Source organism: Thunnus albacares, chromosome 24 (genome assembly GCF_914725855.1).
Source record: "Thunnus albacares chromosome 24, fThuAlb1.1, whole genome shotgun sequence".
Classification (NCBI taxonomy): Eukaryota; Metazoa; Chordata; class Actinopteri; order Scombriformes; family Scombridae; genus Thunnus; species Thunnus albacares.
In genome coordinates this window covers 10,101,199-10,123,896 of record NC_058129.1, presented here as the reverse complement: position 1 = coordinate 10,123,896, position 22,698 = coordinate 10,101,199, and the positions used below count along the sequence as shown (strand labels likewise).

General features: G+C 38.6%; 1 protein-coding gene across 1 annotated transcript in view; it reads left to right on the top strand.

Moving 5' to 3' along the window:
• The first annotated feature begins 2,907 nt into the window (after positions 1 to 2,907).
• LOC122976327 (potassium voltage-gated channel subfamily H member 3-like) overlaps positions 2,908 to 22,698 on the top strand; it is a 38,196-nt gene continuing 18,405 nt past the window's right edge. Inside the window, exons 1-7 of the mRNA XM_044344735.1 lie at positions 2,908 to 3,236; positions 15,090 to 15,323; positions 15,473 to 15,604; positions 17,264 to 17,409; positions 18,266 to 18,524; positions 19,550 to 19,707; positions 21,612 to 21,819. Of these exons, the coding sequence (XP_044200670.1) occupies positions 3,161 to 3,236; positions 15,090 to 15,323; positions 15,473 to 15,604; positions 17,264 to 17,409; positions 18,266 to 18,524; positions 19,550 to 19,707; positions 21,612 to 21,819 (1,213 nt within the window). The 5' untranslated portion in view covers positions 2,908 to 3,160. The remainder of the gene's footprint in view (positions 3,237 to 15,089; positions 15,324 to 15,472; positions 15,605 to 17,263; positions 17,410 to 18,265; positions 18,525 to 19,549; positions 19,708 to 21,611; positions 21,820 to 22,698) is intronic.

The window sequence follows — 22,698 nt, the reverse complement described above, 5'->3', positions numbered from 1 at the left end:
TATTGTGTTATCTATAGGGCTGGTGTCCACACTGGTAATTATTTGGCTCATGGTGATAACCTGGTGTTATTCTGTTGACAGGACTGAGCTGCAGCAGCTGTTTGAGGAAGCTGCCAAATGCTCACCTAATCTCAAACGCTATGAGGTCTTACCCTGGGTCCAGCTGGGGCTGGAAACAAAGTCAATGACCAGTTTGATTAAGCCACTTTCTACAGAAGCTTACTTCATGAATTCTCACCATTTTCTATTTATGTTGTTCATCTGCCATCCTCCCTGCCTTTCTCTCTCAGTTGCCTCCAGTGTGTGTTTTTGCCAAGCTTTGCTTTTACTCAACATTTTTTGCCTGTGAATCCACACCTTGAACTGCTGCATTGATCTTGTGGCTGGAGCCCTGATGTAGATTGTATTCCTTTGGTGTCTAAAGAAAACCAGTTAAACCAATTATGGGAAATTATGTAAGGTAACACTTTTTTTTTTTTACCACATACATTGACTGTATGTGATTTGGATGGATGAAGCTTCATAATATCCTCACATAAAGTTGCTGTGGGTTTTGTTCTCCCATTGCATTACATTGTAAATGCATCATGAAGGGATCTTTTAATGGTCAGTATGAACAGGAGGAATGATTACAGCAAGAAACACACATATCAGTGTTAATTTGGGTGCCTGACTGATTGTTTTAAGACAACTTTGAAAAATTTAATCGTCCATTAATGTAGTTTTGTTTGCGCATTATAACCTGTAGATGGTACTGTTTCCTTACTCCTAAAGTGGCCTCAAGTTTGATGGTAACAGGAGAACATGGTGTATTTTTTTAACCTTCAGGATCATAATTGGATCAGATAATTGCACTGATATCATTGAAACTTACTTGGAACTGATTTCTCCTGAGAAAACTGGACATTTCCCCATCCACCACCCTCCTCCCTCCCCCTTATATCCCCCCATTTGATTGACACCGTTCTGCTGCAGTGGTTTAATGAGGAGCTCTCCACCTCTTCTTCTTCTTCCTGTTCTTCTCTGCAGATGGCTTTGTGCACCAGCAACTCCTGCATCTTTCCTTTGTCTTTGCAGCAAATCCAGACATTGGCAGGCATAGACAGCTTAACTTAGCTTAGTTTTATCTGCAGACACTAGCTCTCTGGGCTTTCAGTCTATTCCTCCTCACTGTATATTGAACCTGTTTTAGAAGCAGCGAGATTCTCTAACAAAGGTTTGAATTAATCGTTGACTCCACTGGTTTGCTTTCTTACTTACTAACATATAAACATATAAATTACCAACAGTGATTTTGGTGATAATGATGGTTAATGTCATGTAAACCAGAGGTCTCTACAGAAAATCTCTTACTAAAATTGGAATTACTAGTTGTGAGGAAATTGAAATTTTTTAGCTCAGTAAAAGTATGTACCTTAGTGTAAAAATACTCTAGTACTGCTAATACAAGCAATATTACCAGCAAAATGTACTTAAAGTATCCAGATTAAAGCACTATATAGGCAGAGTGTTACATTACTGAATTCTAGTTTTGTAGAATGATCATGTTTTGCATGTAAACCTTGATGTGCAGGGTAAGTATGTTTTAATATAAATTAAGTGGAAGACAAAGTACGATATTTGCCTTTTGAAAATGTAGTAAAGTAGAGGTTTACTTACTTTCTACAGCTGGCAATAACAAGACCTTTAGGAAATCTGAGGCAGCTACCGTGAAAATAAATGTGAAAATATCCACTTTCAGGATTTTCTGTTTGAATAAAAATAGTCACTGCAGGATAGTTTGAGGCCACAGCCAAAGGGGAAGGGCAGAGGGTACACCTGCTGTATGAAATCCTTTAATATAGACTTTCATTCTGAATGCCTTTAAGTGTAAAATTAGAAAACAAATGCATAGTTTTGTCTGTGGTCAGCATTACGCCATGATAAAAGCATCAAATTTTTTATTTATATTTCAATTTCATTTCCTTTAAATCAAATGAGAGCATTTCTCAAAGACAAACAACCCAGGCTGTTGATCAATATACAGTAGTCCCTATAGTACATATAGCTACACATATCAAATTATACTCTCCACCAAGCGCACATGGAGGTGTTGTAGGTAATGGGATAAAACAACCGGTGTGAGTCGAGAACTATGAGTCGAGTCACGAAACACATTACACCTTAAACAAAACAGTTTTGTTGTGGGCCCTTTGAGATTTAACACTAAGCTACCTTTCAGAAAAGTGTGTTGGTCTATTCATTATTTTTGAAAAACCTTGACAAGGTCTCTTATAAAAGCTTACTGTATTTGAACCTCCTTTCTCCAGTTCATAGTCAGCTACTGTCAGCCTTGTTAAAATGTGTACACAGTATATGCATTGAACATGTGAAGAAATTACATAGGCACATGTGGAATATAACATTATAGGTGTGAAAAATGATATTCATCACAATATTGATGTTTTAATCTTTTGTCCATTCTCACTGTATATGATTCATTTTGTTCTTGGAGTGACAGATTTTACAGCTTTACGTGTGAAACATGGCAGGCTGTGCTGGAGATAATAAATGAATTCATGAGCAATACCCGAAATAAAAGACAATATGACACTTTCATTTCCCCGCTTTAAACAGGCATTCATCAGAACATCAAAGGGTGAGAGGTGAAGGATTTCAAAGAGAGAGAGAGGGAAGAGGAAGCACTGGCACAGAGGAAAAGGGGGGGGTGGGGGGCGAAGGGTAGAGCGATTGGAAAAAGCGTGGTTTACCTCACTGCTGAAAGAGGGGAATGTTAAGAGAGAAAAAAAAGTGTTTGTGCAAGAGAGGAAGAGAGAAAGAGAGAGGGAAGGGGAGGAGGAGAGAGGGATTGCATTGCAGCACATTCGTGCGTAAATGTGACCATCCTCTCCGCGGTCCCTCCATCCCTCCATCCCTCCGTCCTCTCTCCCCTCCAGCCTCCAGTGGCTCCTCTCTCCTCCACTTAGCCTGGATCACCTGCTCGGTGGTCGTTGGTTAGTTTTGGACCGTGGAGTCCCGGGTGTCTCGGCTCGGCTCCCTCCTCCAGGGGTTAGGAGGAGCGCCGGGGGCCACGTCCAAGTTCCTACCGGGCTTCGTGTCTACCGCCGCTGAGAGCCATGGCTCGGAGCGCCGGGAGAGACGCGGCTCCACCCGGTCTCGGATGCCGGTGATGCGGGGTCTGATCGCGCCACAGAACACCTTCTTGGATACCATCGCCACTCGTTTCGATGGGACCCGTGAGTGCAATTGTTATCTTGAATTAGCCTTTAATTCAAACTGCGCAATGGATGTTTTAAGGTGTTTATTTACTCGGAAGACTCTTTAATGAAATAGAGCAATATTTGAACTAATCTAACAAAATACAAAGTCCACCTCCAAAGCGCTTAATGAGAACTGAGGACATCTGAAGACATTTACAGGCAAAGCGCGCCGATACTTTGACTGATGAATGAATTATGATGAATGAAAGCTCAGACCAGTGATTAACATATTTGGATTCATGAAGCGCCCACCTGAGCTCACAGTTTAGAGATGAATTGGTCTCTAAAGAGCCCGATGCAAAAATAAATGACACACTTTTGTCACTGTATGCACAAAATTCAGATGAGGAGAGTTTATTTTCATTAGATTTTTTTTTATATATATGTTAAAGTAAGTGACAAAATACTTAACCCACATTCACTGGCAACAGACTGTGCAAAAACCAAACTAAATAATTTCATGTTATTAATTTTCTAATGCAAATTTGTGGTTTCCTGATGGTGATAATATTTTGTGCTGCAATGTACTGAACCCCTGGTAATGCATATGTATTCATTGATGCTCTGAGTCAGTGTATTAATTACCATTCAGAAGCATTGGTTGAAGTCACCACCTTTATGCAACTGGGAACCGTCAATCAATTAATGGAAGGCTCCATTTCAAATCAATATTTTGTGGATTCAATATGCTGTAGCCTTTACTGCACAATCATACTTCACTTGTCATGGCTGAAGTAACCTGCTAACAGGGCCCACGGTGGAAAAAACTAGCTGCAGGGCCTTCATTAACCCCTGTTCCCCCTACTCTCTGCAGTGTGCACAGTTTTAATGTGCTGGAATACTACCTGGTCCCAGCTTTGCTGTGTGGTAATTAGATTAAACTCAATTTTCAAAGGCACTTGAGGTTTTTTGGGACAAGGACTCACTTTAAGCCCCTTATCATCAGTTGATACTGCATGCTTTAATGGTTTTCTAAACAAAATTCCAATTAAATTTGCTCAAAGCAGTTGACACCCAGTAAGTATGGAGCTTTCAGTTGCCCCCTTTGCTCATTCCTTACAGCACTGTGAAGGAATGAGATATTCTTTACCATTTAAAACTCTCTCAATAGGAGCAAAACATTTCAAACGGTTACATCAGCTAAAGGCAACACGGATTCATTCATTAATATATACAGATGGCACCTGAGCTCCTTTAAAGAACTCCGAGATTCAGTTTTAATTAAAATCATCACAGTAACACACAATTCTCAGGAGCGGAAGAGACAGAAGGGAGTCAGACAGAGCACATTGTTTAATAAGACTGTCACAGTTAAAGAGACTCTTACCCATATAATAATTATTATTCACCAGTTCTCACCCAAAATACATCACAAAACCCTGCACATCAGTCCGTGCATTAAGTCCACGTAGAGTAAACACATACAGAAATGACGGTCAATCAATATGCAAACTGTAGCTTAACACTGTTACATAACACAGTCCTGAAGGCGCAAACTAACAGGCAGCAGTGAGTGCGGATGAAGGATACATGGAGGAACAGGTTCTGTCTATTTTCTGAACCAAAGCTGTAAATTCAGTTTAAACTATATTTATGTTGTAGAATTTCTACTCCAAAATGCTAAATGATATTATTACACATCACTGTGTAATAATATTTAGTAGCATCGTGATGTTTTCTGTATGACCCCTGAAGGCAAAGTTTCATGAGATAGCTGTAATTTAATTAGGTTTTTTTAATTTTGTGTCAACAGCAATCAATTCTGCTCTAATATGAGAGTGGAACAGATTGCACAAGCCACGAATCTGATCACTTCATGCAACCGCAAAGCAGCTGCATGAGGCATGAGGAGATCCATTAGACACAGGACTCTCTTAGTCGAGCAGGGATTTCACCCACTTCATCAAGACTTGGAGAGTTCTTCTCCTCCTGCTCATCCTGTGTCACAGATCCAATGCCTCCAGCGCTAGCACAACAATATCCCTGCTCCAGTTCAAAATATGGGACACTGTCCACTCTTCAGCCAAGCCTACAGATTCTGTTGATTAGAATAACAAACAGTTTTGGTCGCAAGCTTTGGTGGAGCCCAACAACCACTAAGAAAACATTCGACTCTCTGCTTTCTGCAAATGACACAAGCTTTATTCATAAAAGATATGTTTTCCTCTGCAAGAGGACACACATCACAGCAGTTTACAGTTGAAAAAGGTCATTTTGCTATCATTATTGCTTGTTTTTTTAATGATTAAATGAACAGAAAAAATTGTAATTTCCTGGAAATGAAGTGTAATTTTCAGGTAGTTAACACTTAATTTTTAGGATATTCTATAAAAAGGGTGGTGCAATTTGGTACAAATTATAAGAAAAAGTGGAAAAAGTGTTAAGTTGGTTTAGGTGATAAATTCCCAATCATTATGTTTGGGTTAATTCTCTATTACAGTAATTTCCAGGACATTTTTTCAATAACTGTAACAATCTGTGTAACTTATAATGCTTTTTTCAAAGTGTAGTGCAGTTTATGGGAAATTGGATAATTAGAATCTAATATGCTAAAATGTAATCTGACACACAAATTTACACACTGAAGTATTTTATATCTGTTACAGAATTATTAGGAATCTAATTTATTCAAAATGTTTGCAAATTAACATCTACATATAAACCCAAATGTAATATCAACTAAACCAACTTAACACTTTTTTTTCCATTTTTTCTTATATGTTGTACCATTAAATACCTGCAAATTACTCCAGGGAAATTACTATAAATTAAGGGACATGTAAAAACAGCATTTAAAAATGACAGAAAATAATGAACCCTAATAAACATTAATACATTACATATATACAATAATACATTAATATTAATCGCTTGTGATTTGTTCATCAGTTGAAGTATTAACATTATGCCTGTTTGTATATTGTAAAATGTTGTTACCCATAATCTGAACCAACTACAGTGAATTCAACTTTTGCTGGTATAAATAGATGAATGATGACTTCTGGTAAGCAGCAGTTTCTCACACTTGGACAACCACATGTGAGAAAATGAAGTCTGGAGTGACACTCACATTGAGCTCTTTCTTCATGATTACACTCTTGCTCCTGACCTCTGGCAGGCCTGCAGTAAGAGTACACAGTAGGGGAATTTTAATGAGGGGCTTCTCTAACCAAATAACTATATAACTGTAGAAAGCTGTCTGAGGAGTGCTGCCAAGAAAGTGTGTGCATGCTGAGGGGTCGAAAAGAGTCTCTTTTCAGTTTAGACAAGGCCTCCATGAATCAAAACACACCAAGCAAAATGGACTAGGAAAGACTTGTGATGCCATGTTAAACCATCACACTAATGACTTCCAGAAATACCAGGAAAAAAAAGTAAACAAAAAAAATTGCAGGTTGAGAAATGTCCACTCTGGAGCACTAAGGACAGCTCTTAAAGGACCAATGTGTAGGATTTAGTGGAATCTAGAGCTGAGGATGCAGATTGCAACCAACTAAATGACCCTCCCCTTTTTAAGTGTGTACTGTAGGAGAACCTACGGTGGAGGTGAAACTTATGAAAAACGTGAAAGTCACTAGAGCCAGTGTATGGTTTGTCCACTCTGTGCTACTGTAGAAACATGGCAGTGCAACATGGTGTCTCTGTGGAAGACAGAGAAAGGTCTATCTGTCGTCTTGCAGTCCTACACAACACACCTTAAACCTTACACCTTACTTATACACTTTGCTACATGACACACACCCCTCCATGCCTAAACCTAACCAAGTGGGTGTGTCATGTAGTAAAGTGGGTGTGTCATGTGGTAAAGTGGGTGTGTCATGTAGATACCGTGAGTCCGCAGATAGACCTACTTGGGAAGAGGACCCACTCCTTATGTAGATATAAATGGCTCATTCTAGCTAATGAAAACACAACAATTCTTAGTTTCAGGTGATTAAACACGAATTAAAACAAATTTATGATTATTATATTCCATTTCTGCCAACAGATCCCCCTAAATCTTACACACTCTCATGGTGACAAAAACTTGTGTTGGTTTGTTCCAAAATGGACTACTATAATATGAAATATTAGGAACATGAATATGAAATATGAGCTACAAACATTGTTTAACATTTGTGTTTGTTGTAGGTGTCCATTGTGACTGACTTTAAGTTTTAAAAAGCAGCTGCGCAAAACAGTATATTCAGGTCAGAAGCTGGGATCTACCATCTTCAACATACAAAATTAATGCAGCACGATAACCAGGGAGACTCCAGGGAATTTCTTCTTCTTCTTTTTTTTTTTTTTTTTTTACTTTGCAGTAGAAAGCTAGACCCCTTCTTTCATCCAGTGATATCTCAATCCACTACATACATATATATGAGTACAAAGGTCACTGATTTTAATGAATCACCTCTTTAAAAATGTAGTAAATATTAGAGGGGCAACAGCACTCTCATATAAATTAAACTGCTGTGACTTGATGTCTGCATGTCATGTCACATTATGGTGATTCCTCCTTTTGGGCATAAAAACACTTTAAAATATGCATATTTCCATGTAATACAGTGTAATATTCTGAAGCGTATTGCGCCCTAAAAACTAGCCATCTGGGGACACAAATGTAAAAACTGGCTCATTTCAAAACTTGATCCTGTTATTCACAGATCAATAAAACATCCTGGTGATATTTAGCTAGTGCCGGAACCATTTTTATTACATTAATGTATCGACTTTTAAATAACTGATTGTTTAGCCTGTAAAATGATTATTTCCTTGCTTGTAAAATCATGAATCACTCACTCGTTTGTGTCATGACTACTGCTCTACTTACTGGGGGTCATACAGTAGTTTTGGTTGGGCTGGGATACATCTTCATGCTTTCATAAGAAAAAAAAGTGTACAAAAGTGAACGAATGACACAGAGCAGTGACTTTAAAGGGACAGATTTATGTTTTCAGTTAAGGTTTAGGACTTCTAACACTTCTAACAAATAATCCTGCATGCAGGAATCTTCCGTTTGTCAGTGTCCATCTCTTTATTGTTTGCCAGCTTATGTTTTCATTTCTTTGGCATGGACTTACTTTTTTGGGGGAACCATCTTCAATCGTCTTCTTCAAACTTGCACTGCCATTTGATATTACATCAACTTTCTAAGAAATATATTAGTATTAGTAAGGTAAAGTCAGAATTTTAACATGCACACTGTTATTACATTACATTACAATATTACATTATTTTGATCAGTTATGGTCCAATTTAAGGTATAAACCACCTGGGAATAAATGTCAGTGCAGTTCCCTTAAAAAGTGCTATAAACAAACATGTTTGTGCATGTGTGTTTGGCTTACATATTGTGCGTGATGGTGAATGTATTGTGGCGGGCTGTCGTTGCCAGTGTTTTCAGTACCAAGGCTTATCTGGGTTCCCTATGCCGCTCAGGGGCTGAGTCTGAGTGGTTTTGTAGTTCTGCTCGCACGTTATTACACCTGGATTGTAGTATGGATGTGACAGGCCTGCCTTGTGCCTGGGGAATGTGCAGAAATTGAATACAACAAGAGAAAATAGGATCACGGCGTGAGGCCAGAGTAGAAGGAAAATAAGGGTGGATAGGAACTGTTTCTCTGAAACCAGATCATGTCTTTGGGGGGAAATGGTCATGTAAGTATGGGGCTGAACATTATATCCACATAACGGACACTGCAACCTTGCACACAGTGTAGTAGCAGAAAACATCACATATCCAGGTGAAAAGATCTCATTTAGGCCTTGTATGAGGCTCTTGCTGCTGCATCATCTCAACACAGCTCACTGATGAGGGTCTGTGCTGCTATTATATGAACATATGCAATTTTATAGGTACATTGTACTAAATATATTTGCTCAACATAATTTGTCTATCCATTAATACAACTGTAAATACAGCTAAAGTACAGTGTGTGGACAACCTGCCCTTATACTTTGTATACTTGTAATCTAGGGCTGTTTTTCATGGTTTGGGCAAGTCCCCTTTTTTCCATTAAGGAAAACTCTTAATGCTACAGCATCAGTGATATTTTATATAACAGTATGCTGCCGATTGTGTGTCAACAGTTTAGGGAAAACCCTTTTCTAACCTTTTTCCATGGTGGGAAAACATCCAAACCAGTTGGAGCTTTGTATGTGGGATTGGGGAATGGGGCTGTCTTCTTCCAAATCCAGAAAAATAGTGACAGAATTTGCAACAAATATGGCTACAAGCATGGTAGAGATTTACTGTTACCTGTAGAATAACAACTCTTATATATTCATATTTCTTCAGTTGTCATGAAAAATGTTAACGGTACCCTCTGGAGTTTTTGATCATCATTAGCGTTAAGGAGCAAATTATTTAAAAATTACTCACAGAGTCCATTTTGAAAATAAAACGCCATTGGCTAATAGATACAATATGTCACTCATTAGTGATTAGTTAAGGCAAAACAGAAGAGCCCCCCACTTCCTATACAAACCAGCTAACATGAACACAATTAGAGCTGCAAAGATTAGTCAATTAAGTGATTAGTTGATTGACAGGAAATTAACTGTCAACTATTAATTGTTTTGAGTGATTTTTTAAGAAGAAATGCCAAAATTCTCATTCCAGCTTCTCAAATGTGAACATTTTACGGTTTCTTTAGTCTTCTATGATTGTAAATTGAATATCTTTGGGTTGTGGACTGTTGCTCAGGAAAAAACAAGACATTTGAGGACGTCACTTTGGGCTTTAGGAGTTTCACCATTTTCTGTCATGTCATAGATTAAATTACCAATTAATTAATTGAGAAAATAAGCAGCCCAAACACAATGTCAGACTTGACAAAGGAAATGGCAGTTCAGTTTAACATGACAGTGACCCTGTGTCAGATCCATAAAGAATATCGTCCAAAATCAGGGGCCGACCTCCAGAAGTCTGATTCTGTGTGACGATAATGGTTCTTTGTGTTTAAGAAAATCCAGAAACCAGTTTCTTTACTTTAACATTAAAAGCTCTGATGTAAGAGGCCCCGTAAAAGGTACTACGTTTGCCTCATGTATGCTGTTTTCCAAAATGGGCTCACTGCTCACTGTTAAATATTAATATATTCTTCTATTCTACCGGTTAATCATTGCAAAAGTACAAGGCAATTTTTTTGTGGGAGAAATGATTCATCAAATCCTGTTATATGCTGTCACACTCCTCAAATTTTCCAGCTGCAGTATTCTTGTGTTCAAAATCTCGGACAGCCTCCCTCCTCTTCTGCCTCACGGAGCAGCTTGTATCATCAGATGTTATTACATTCATTTCTACATCTATTTAACACACCTGGTGCAATTGACAACAAGGCGGTGACACTGTGGTTGCTGTTGTCAGTACAAATCCATCTGGCTTGATGTGAGTAATGCAGCGTCACACTTGTTGCATCTCAAGTCCCATGGTGGTTTGTTGTTCTAATGGCTGCACATTTGGATAGGAAGCTGAGCAGAAAAAAACAGCTGCCTCTGACACACAGTTGAGACTTGCCTGCCATGATGTATTGAGCAGTGAAAACCTTTTTAGGCAGCATTTACTTATTTATCTTGTTTTGTTGTGGTCAGTGGGGACACAATTCTCACATACATACATGCATGTATAATTGGATATGCCTTTGTCATATCAAAACCATTTAAACCATGTACATGTAGAAAAGGAAAAATGATCAGTTTGGGTAAAAGTGACACACAAACAAAGCCGACACGCATGTTGACTAATGTCAGAAACTTAAAACAATACACCCTTAATGTACTTTAAAACTTTATGCAATTAAATGACAGAGATACTGAATTATTCATTACTATTTTTTATTATAATCATAATTCATCAGTATGCAAATTAGCTACCTCAATTACTTTTAAAGGTTTTATTGGTTATGTGCCAGGCTATTACTCGGCCAGTAACTTCCTGGAGTATATTGTCATCATGTTGAGAAGTCACTGCCAAGAAATAGTCCACAACATTTTTGTACATTGGATTACCTTTTGAGAGATTTAGGATAGCTGTTTCCCCTTGCTTGCTTCCGGACTGCTGGCTGTAGCTCTAATGGACATGATATAGATCTGACTCTTGGCAAGAAAACAAATCAGCGTGTTTCCCAAAATGTCCAACTATTCCTTTACAGATCCCCGCCAGACAGGTTTTAAAGTTGTATATAAAACACTCTACTTTGACTATGAATGGGAAAACAACCTTCTGCTGTCAAACTCTGCACAGTGAAGCTCAAGCATGTAGGAACAAGAAGAAAAACACATTTTTTAGTGGAGGGAGACTTTAGTGAATTAAAATAAAATAAGTAACTGTTATTTGTGTGTGTGTGTGTGTGTCTCTGTGTGTGTGTTTTTAAAGATATTCTTCTTCGCTGCTGAAATTTGCAAGTTAACTAACTTGTGCTTCAAAAAACATTATGGCTATTAAGCTCCACCCACTGAGATTTACCTCATTTCTTCCTCACAGAAACATTGTAAGAGGTATAAATGCAATCTGTATGTGTGGATGTGCGTTAATCTGAGCTTCAGTGAACAAATGTATCTTTTTAAACACAACACATGTTGTGGTATTTAATTTTGTCAGTTGTTTTATTGTGATTCATATCTTCTTGTACTGCCTCAGAGGAAATGCATGACTTCCCATAAGCCTCCTGCATTGAAAGGCAGTTTGTAGTTCTTGTCTGAGTGGTGCAACAATGAGGTTTGGCAAGTGCGTTTACACTGGAAATGCTTTATTAACACATGAATTATTAAATTTCATTGTCCTCAGTTCATTTTCATGCAATCTCACTCTCTCTGTGTCTACTAATTCATCTCTCTCTCTCCTTCTCATTCAATCATTTACTAGCCTGCTCTATTGCTCACATTCTTCAAAGAGAGTGCTCCAATCCTCCAGATTCATTTATATATGGACTTTAACGATCTCAGTGGAATAAATGTCTTGGCTGTGCGAGTCACCTATCATACCTAACTCACTTTCGTAATGAATTATTCAAGATTGTCCCCATAATTCCATTTGTCAGAGACCCTTCTTATATCACAGCCCGGCTATCGGCTTACATATTCTCACATGCACGTTTTTGTTTTTTTTGTGTTTTACATTCCATATCCATTAATAGATTGGAATATTGTCATCCATACATGAATCCTATTATTTCTGATTGTTCTCAGTTTTTATGTCTTTTCACTCAATTTGTGCCCCTGCAGTTCTGCTTATGATAACACTGAATTCACCAAGTTAACTGCTGAAATCTGAGAACGCTTAACTTATTTAGCAGAGAAAATGAAGACAAACCCACGCTGTCCGTTGTAAATGGCCACAGCTTACAGTCAGACTTCCTGGATCGGCTTGTTTAGGGTTAGGGTCAGTTATCATAACTGATAGAAATGACGGCCAAAGCTACAAAAATAAGTTGCAATAAACCAGAATTATCCTTTATCCTTTAAATTGTCCAGCTAATATTTGCTTTTGAAGGCAGATTGAACTATTTTTAGACAGCATGCAGTCGTCGATCATTCATGATGTAATGTTGTACATATAGTAAAGATCATTAAAGCCACTTTGTAAATTTCCATGTTTGTTACCTCTCATATAAAAGACACTTTGCATTACAAAAAGTGCATCAGTTTCAACCAGCATTATTTAATTTTTCTAACAAAGATATATGCCATCAGAATGATTTGAAAGACATTATAATCACATTAAAAGTCTACACATAGGGGTTTTAAATGAGTTGATTTCACGCTTATTAGGGTAGAAGAACCACTGAAGCAACATTTAAAGCACCACAGGACACTTACACTCTGCAGAAACCCCAAATATACTTGGTGGGTGAGCAGCTCCTCAAGGAGGGGTGACTCATTGTGCCTATCATGGCTGATTTGTACTGTAGGGGTCATAAATGCACCACATGTCATCCATCTTCATGTCCTTATACATAGACTCGGACCAAGTGAAGAAGAAACAGCATTCTGCTGCTTTAAGATGACAAATAGGTATATCAGATATATCGCAATTAGTTACATAATATACATATAAGAGTATAATATGCATATAAGAGGGGGTAAAGTGATTCTGAAGGAGAAGATCCCAAATTACCTCTCTGATATAGCCTACAGGATGCCACAGGTTTCATTTGTTTCTGTTCTGCACAATAAAATTCTTATGAGCAATGTTAAGTATTGCCCAAGGCTGTGAACATAAAAAAACGTCTTCATGCTACATTGAAATCTAAACCTGGCAACTCTAAGCTCTACAAACAGTTTATTTGTGTAGCTAAAATTCATACGATGTCTGATTAAATAAAAAAGCTGTTGAAGATTGAAATATCAGAGAGAGCAGAGAGGCAGATGGAGGTGGGGAAGACGCACAGGGCGAACAAAGAAAAGGAAAAGATTATTTCAAGAGAACAATAGGGTGAGATAAAGAAAGGGTAATGACACGAAGTTCATTGAAAAGCAGCAGGCATGTTAAAATCTCCCGGAGGAAAACTCTTCAAAGTGAGCAGAATTACACCAAAGCCTTTTCTGAATGTAGAGGCGAACACAGAGCGAGAGCAAATGCTGTGAAAGAAAGGGAGAGCTATGCATAAAATTTTAATCATGTTTTCTATGAATTAACATGACATCTTAGGGAAATTGTAGGTGATGACCCTATTGTTGAGTAAAGCATGTAGCGTGAATATGACTGGAGGTGTAGTAAAACAACTGCAGCAAAGTGCCTGTGTACAAGTCTCATGATAGTTTTAGTTGTTGCAAGCTAACAAAACAAAGCCAACTGGCAGGACTCCAGCTCTGTATTCATATTAGAACATATTATCCTAGCAAGAGATGATGATGAAATTAGTATTGCGTTTTCTATAATAGTGTTAATCTAACTAAACATTTAGAAAATCTATGTCAGTTGCTGAACTATTTATGCATATTTAGTTACACTGGAAGAGGCCTGATTCTTAGATAATATCGACATTATATCTCTTCTAAAAAGAACATTGCCCTTTATTACTGTATCTGTGATCAATGTTCATTGCTAGCGTCTGTTCAGAAGACTGTTATAATTACACATTACCCAAAATATAGATGATTTTTTTTTTCTTCTATAAAACAGGTTACAGTAATACAAATGTGTCTGCAGATACAATACCACCAATCACAGCGATAGGTCAACTTTGTCTGTAGCTTGAGAGGATAAACTTGGGGTAAAAAGTCATCAAAGCAATTGCTACTGCTCATAAAACTTATTGGTGTCAGTGCGTAATAACAGCTGAAGGTGACAGGTGCAGTTTTAGTTGGTCGGTCTGTTGGTTGGTCAAAAACTTTGTTCCAAACTGAAAAATCGTGACAGTTATTGAATGGACAATTGCCTTGAAATTTGAGACAGATGTTTATGTTCTCCACAGGATGAATTCTGATGAGCGGTCATCTCCTGACTTTTCATTTAGGTGCCATCATCAGATCAAAAGTTTAATTTGTCCAATAAGCTTATAACGAAATACCTGTAAAACAAATTACATTCATGTCAGCCTCAGCTGTACTAATTAGCAAATGTTGGATGTAAGATAGTGGACATAACCTGCTAAACATCCCATGTTAGCATCCTGATGGCCCTTAAACATGAACCAACATGTGGTCCCAGAAGGAAATATGGTCAGATTTAAGTTGTCGATTTTAGAGCTGCAATGATTAGTTGATTAATCTGTCTATTATTGACAGAAAACTAATTGGTAGCTATTTATTTTTATAATTGATTAATCAATGTGCAAATTTGCTGTTTTCTTCTGTTTTCTCTCCTGCCTCTATTGCCATCCCATCCTTCCTCCCCTCCAGACAGTAACTTTGTCTTGGGGAATGCCCAGGTCCAGTCCCTGTATCCCATAGTTTACTGCTCCGATGGCTTCTGTGAGCTGACCGGCTTCGCCCGTGGCGAGCTGATGCAGAAGAGCTGCATGTGTCACTTCCTGTATGGCAGCGAGACCAGCGACCGCCTCACCTCGCAGATGCAGAAAGCTCTGGATGAACGTCGGGAGTTCAAGACTGAGATCATCCTGTACAAGAAGAGTGGTAAGACTGGATACCCTGGGGATATTGTCCAATTTAATTATGTTTAATGCTGTCAAGATATATTATCTTTCAGTCAAACTGATATGTTTGTAGATTGCAGGGGTATTTCTCTTCAGGCTGAAATGTTCTAATCTGTTTTCTTTGGACAGGCTCACAGTTCTGGTGTCTGTTGGATATCGTACCCATAAAGAACGAGAAGAGCGAGGTGGTTCTGTTCCTGGTCTCACAAAAGGACATCACAGAAAATAAGGACCACGACCATGGCAATGAATCTGACACTGGTAAGAGAATGACAAAATGAAGGGAGACTGAAGCATCGTTCAATTCCACTATAATTCACATGAAATGATCCAATCAAGTCTGTGCAGCTGGGTCACAAATCTACAATACCAGTAGACAATATGATATCTGCTGGTACTGATAATGAGGAGGGGGTTTGGGAGCACAAATGCATTTGTGCGTGACAGACATACAGTATACTTATGTGATAGGCAAAAAATGCATATACAACCTAGATTATTCATTTAGTAGCACATTATTAGGTTTTGGAGAGTCTAATCTTCTCTTTAGGTTTCATTTTATGAGATAACGTAAGTAAATAAGTATGTTTATTGAAAGTGAAAAATCACTACACTACCACTACACTTTACAAGGAGGTAGTGCACCTTAGAAGAAATGATGTACAATATAAGCAATAAAAGAAAAAGAAAAATTCAAGGCAAGACAGAAACCAGTACTAAAGAAAGTACAGATTTTTCAAACAGGGTTTAATTATTTAACTGTAGGTTGGGTTTTAGTCCTGATTTAAAGGTCTAAGTGGTTTTTTGCCTCTCTGATTGAGTGTGGTAAATTATTTCGCAGTAGTGAAGCTTGGTATGAAAATGCTCTGCTGCCAGTGGACTGCTTGGTAATCCTTGGGATGGTTAGGTAAGATAAGTAAGGTCAGTTTCAAAACAACTAAATTTACAATTCACCCTTTTGGGGATTAAGTCACAGAGGCAGACTCAACCCACGTCTGTGACATCACTACTGACTCTCCAATCTCTCTACACACATGTCCTTAATATTAAAAGACTTAATGTTACAGTGTATTTACTGTTTAAGTTATAGTAGGTAATTTAATAGTATAGAATTTGATAGTATTTTACAGCGGCCTGTTTTTTATTGTATAAACCTAAATGAAAAAGCATTGTTCACAATACTCTAGTGTGCTTGATGAGAACCACAACACATAACAACATTTAATTTTGTGTTACATGTACAGTACATACATAACGTAGGTGTTTTCCAGCAGTCTTACTTTTCAATAAGTGATAGTAAGTGATCGATTATTATATATTATGTAGTATTTCACTGAAGTAAATTCAGACAAAAAATCCAACCAACACCTGAGCACCTAAATTATGAATGGGTATGTCAGCAGATGTCTGTTTTTTATATCAAGGTGATTTGAGGGATAAGTGGTAAATCTTTGCTTTCAGCAGAAGATTTTGTCAATTGATTTCCAATATGTTGAGTTTAGGGATTCTGAAGCACTGCTCTACACATTTGATGTGTTATCATGACTCACCAGAGCAGTCAGCAGGAATAAATATACAGTATGGCTTCAACAACCTACTGTAATGCCTTCATACCCTCATAGATTGCGCAATGTATGATATGGGCTTTTAAATCTGAATTATGATTCAAAATCAAAAGCACAAAAATGACCATAAACATATGGTAAGATTAGATCCCAGACACCCATTTGTCTATTATTAGTATTGACATTGTTGCTTGGAAGGTGACTTGGAACCGTTAAACCAATAACTAAAATATTCCTCATCAGTTCTCTCATTTTGCTCTTACATCCTCTCTAGACATGAGTTTCAGAACCACAGATTTGTAAAGTTTCTGCCACATGTCTATGTGTCTCTTCAGTTTTATGTCCTTGTTTTCAGATGAGGAAACCGGTCTGGAGATCCACCAGATCAGCCGCCCTTCAGGCTTCAACATGGAGCGCCGCCGCAGTCGGGCCGTCCTCTACCAGCTGTCTGGACACCTACAGAAACAGGACAAGACCAAGAGCAAGCTCAAGATCAACAATGTGAGACGTGCTTTGGCTTGTGTTTAGTATCTTTTGCTCTAGTTATCAAGTATCTTTACATGGTTTCTAAAGCATAATACTAGTGCTGATATTTATTTTTGATTAACCTCAGACCAACATTTCAAAATCTAAATGGCAGATATAATAACATTTGCCAAGCACATTCATGCCCCTGAGAAGATGAACCTTTTTGATTTTCATGACCACATGGCCTTTCCTCTGGTGCCACCCCCAGACCAGATTTATGTTTTTAGCTACAGTACTCGTAACACTCTAGTATAGCAACATCGTCAGTTAGTTGTTTGTTCTGCCCAATGCTTTCGTACTGCAGGGGTTTAATTAACATTTCAGCCTACAGGAGGAACTAGCAAGGCCTTCAAACTTTTAGTCTTTCACTGAATGTATTTTTGATACGGAGGAATATAAATTAGGTGTTAGCAGATTAAACACACAGCTGAGCCTTTGCATAAACTTCTGAGTCAATAAGATGAAAACTTAAAACGTAAATACAAGCGACTGGGATGAAACAAAATGAGCAAACTGCTCTAATCTGAATGCCTTTGGACCTCAGAGGGAAGAAATTTGCACGAAAAGTTTTCATTAATCAGCTGAATTTGTTGAGGGGGCCGCCTGATCAGTTATCATAGTTGAAAGGTTTTCTTCCTCTTGCATCAGTTTGCGTCATTTTTAACATTTTTGCCACCAAGAACACATTATATTTTATGATTACTTTGTAAATACAAAATATGGACACATGTACTGTCTATACTTATTTTGTGTAAGATTTATTACTGTATTCACTGTGCTTTGATTGATTAGTAATGTGTGCGAGTGTGTTTCTATACACCATAACAAGAGTGTTCTTGGAGCCAATGCTAACCCGGTCCCCGAGTACAAAGTTGCGGACGTCCAGAAGTCCCGTTTCATCCTCCTCCACTACGGTGCATTCAAGGCCGGCTGGGATTGGCTGATCTTGTTGGCCACCTTCTACGTTGCCATCACTGTTCCCTACAATGTCTGCTTCACTGCGGTGGAGGTACGAGAGGACGGCGGCTCAGGAGCACGAAACCCCCCGAGTGTCAGTGATATCTTGGTGGAGATTCTCTTTATTATCGGTAAGACTAATTTAAAGGCATGGGGGAAAAGTCTTATTTGCTTTCTTGCTGAGACTTAGATGAGAAGATCGATACCACTCACACATCTGTATGGTAAATATGAAGCGGTTAGCTTAGCTAAGTACAAAGACTGGAAACAGGGGGAAACAGCTAGCCTGACTTTGCCCAAAGGTTATAAAATCCTTTTGGCCAGGTGCAGTGACTTCTTGGAGTCTACGCTGGCAACCTCACAGTGACTACACAACCACAGGAAGTCACTGTATTGGACCAAGAAATAGTCCGACATGAAACCCCCCTGTAAAACTACACGTTTTTACATTCTGTTTGTTGTATGGTCTAAATTAATGAGCTATAACATGTCGTTTGGTGAGCTTTAAACATGGTCAAAGTTCCAAAACTTGAGATGAATGTATGTAAAAATGCCAAGTCAAAAGCCCCTAACTCAAGTTGTCCACTTACACCATATTATATACTATATTTGAGAAGTTGCTATTTCGAGTACAGAATAAAAAAAAGAACTAAAATTCTACTCCTACTCTTTGTTTATGTAGCCCCCGGAGCTGCTAACAAATCAGAACAGAGTATGTCATTGGGAGGGAGGTCTTAAAGAGACAGGACCTAAAACAGCCTGTTTCAGACAGAGGCTGAACTGAGGGGCTGCATAAAGAGCCAGAATAAGATAAATAAAGCATTTCTTTTTTATCTGTAAATCATGCAAATATATTCCAGTAGAGCCCCAGAATATAAATAAAGACCTGGAAATGAGCATGATAAGTCTCTTTTAATAGTCATCAAGAAAGCAAATGAGCATATTCCCCAATATGACAAACTATTGCTTTAAATAGCACTTTTAAATACTTCTCCACTTCTACCAAACTGACTGTAATTATCCAGGATGCATGTTGGAACAGGTTCAAGGAGAGTCAATTACACTTTAAAAAATTCAAGCATTAGCACAATTAAACAGCATTCATTGTTTCCAGACTGTGTTCACTGAAGTGATATGTTGTGTGTTGTGCGCCCAGATATTGTGCTGAATTTCCGAACCACCTATGTGAGCACGTCTGGTCAGGTTGTGTATGATGCCCGCTCCATCTGCATCCATTATGTCACATCCTGGCTGTTTGTGGATCTCATTGCCGCCCTGCCCTTTGACCTGCTCTACGCCTTCAATATCAGTGTGGTGAGTCTCACAGCTATACAACATAATTTATAGTTTGTTATATAACGTGTGCTCATTTGTGTATATGTGAGAGATGGGGAAGTGCATAAATCGTACATGTTTGACTGTGCTTGCACTTCTGTGTGCTTTATGTGCGATTTATTATAATTTCATTTGTACAGTTGTGTATATGTGTGTACTGTATGTAAGATGTATAGGCAAAGTCTCCATGGGCTCTGCCTGCTGTAAAAGACTTCAGTCTTTTATCGATAGCACTCTCCTGCTGTTCGACTTTCGCTCACCATTGATTTAACAAGACCATGACAGAGCCTGCAGATGTACATGGAACACACCAAGGCACAACACACCACATACCACACTCACACACACTTTTTGCCCAGTATTTTCTTTAAATCCTGTCTTTTCCTGCTCTCACTATTTGCTATAGTGGCTTTAAGGGAGGAAAATTGAAGGTCTGAGCTTCGACAAGAAACTCATTATTAAGTAGCTGGTAATTAAGCTGATAAATGTATACACTTAAGACAAATTGCACGTGGAGGCAAGTAGATTAGCCAGATGATGTTGTGTGCAGAGCCTGCTGGCTGTTTAGCAGATACAGTAGATACTGGAACACTGTTCACTTTAGAGAGAAAGGGAAATAAAGCTGGAGGGTCAAAAGATGATTCAATTGTCATAATAGCAAGGGAAATGTTAGGCAATTTTATAATACAATTTCAGCAAAACTGTAGAAGATGGTTCATAACAGAAAACATCTTTTCTGTGTTTTATGTTGCTGCATGTTGGTGTAATTGGTTTAACAGGAAGCAGAGCTTTTTGCAATGTTACATTTTGAAGCGCATGTTGTCTATACTTTACTGGTGTAAAGCAGAGATATGTATACACCTGTGCAGACTTAAAGGTACAGTGTGTAGAATTTCGTGGCATGTAGCAGAACGGACTTGGCAGAAGTATGTTTGTAGTATGTTTTAATTAGTGTATAATCACCTAAAAATAAGAATGATTGTGTTTTAGTTACCTTAGAATGAGCCCTTTATTATCTACATAGGGAGCGTGTCCTCTTCCGCGGAGCCCCCATGTTGCATCACCATGTTTCTACAGTAGCCCAGAGTGGACAAACCAAACACTGGCTCTAGAGAGGGCCTTTTGCATTTTTCATGAGTTTCACGGTGACTGTTGGTTCACCTACAAGCTTGGAAGGGGAGGGGTATTCAGTTGTTTGCAATCTGCGAGCTTACCGCTAGATGCCACTAAATACTGCACACTGGTCCTTTAAATCCCCTGAATGGATAAGTAGATATCCAGAGAAGTAAATCCTGTCTGAGTGTGGTGTAATTCATTATCAGCTGTGTTGAAGCAAGCTAGCGGCTTCAATTAATGGACCACTTATGGGGCAGTAAAATAAGCAGGGAATTGCGTCCGAAGTTAAAACTGATGTAAGGAAGAAAATCAATGAAGGTGCAATGCAGTCTAGGATGATCATAGCAGTGATTTTCTCTGAATAGCTGTTCTGGTAAAAGTCTCAACTAAAATTAGATAACTCCTGGGGTGCTTTGTTATCCCATCTGAGTTTCAAGGTTCAGACAATCCTTGGAGCCATGTGAGTTTTCGACTATTTTCCTGTACCATGAATGCAATTGTTTAGCAGGTCCCCCAGTATCATAGCTCACCATCAAGGTGACTGATTAAAATTCTTAGTGTGCATGGGTAATTTCTAATTACTCAACTGCCTCCTGATGGGGAACGTTTTAAAGATTAAACCTGATCGATCCCTAATTCAAGTCACAGGAAATAGTCTGCCAATCCTGGAGAAACTAATCCCATCCCAGTGAGCCACACCTTTTTATATTTTGTGTAAAATGTGCTCATACCTTCAAATCCATGACTCCTCTTCTCTTCTTTCCCAGAACTTTGGGGTTCACCTGCTAAAGACGGTGCGCCTGCTGCGCCTCTTGCGCCTCCTACAAAAGCTGGATCGTTACTCCCAGTACAGTGCTGTGGTCCTCACCCTGCTCATGTCCACATTTGCCCTGCTGGGCCACTGGATGGCCTGTGTCTGGTACTTCATCGGACGCAGTGAGATCGAAAGTAATAGCATCGCCTCCTGGGACGTAGGTTAGTGTCTGTGTGTATGTGTCACAACGTCACTGGGGGATTTAAGTGGTTTTGTTTGATGGAAGGAACAGAGGGACAGTGTTAAAACACTGTAATGGTTCATTTTTACTCAATAAAAGTAGCAATTAATTATTTTAATCACCCTGCAGCCATACTGTGCTTTCACACAATGTCTATAAACCCAATCTATTAAGCTTTTGCTCATTAAATTGACAAACCTTAAACCCCATGACCAACTAATCTCCTGCAGGCAGTATGGTTAAAGATCAGGAAAATAAACAATGTTTAAGATGAGGTGGCTTAAAACACTTGGTTAAGGTTAGGAAAAGATTGTGGTAACAGTCACGTAATTTTGCATTTGTTAAAGGATTCACCTCCAATCCCATGAACACTATTTAGCCATAATGCAAGCATAGTATTTTTAATAAGAGGCCAAATTATTTTTGAAATTTCACAGCAATCCACTCAATAGTTGTCAAGATATTTCAGTCATGGGGGCGCCAGATGAAAAGTCACCAAAGTCAGTAGGATTCATCCTCAGGGGACCATGACTGTCTGTCTATTTCATGAAAATCCATCTGAGCCTTGTCGCTAGTGTGGCTAAAAATAATGGCTAATAGCATGGGGGCCTTCACAAGCCCATCCTTCATTAACAGAAAATTAGATGAAAAATGTTTTACATGTGGCCTCTGGGAAGTGCCCTACAAAAACACCACAACAGTTAGTGCTCAACACCAAAGATAGAGACTAAAACAAAGATTGTCTGTATCATTCTAACCGATCCAGACCAGAGCATGAATGTATATGCTCAGCATGAGGTCTGTGTGTGTGTCCTTTTTACTGAGAAAACACTTCTAATTATGGTGATGTGTCTCCCCT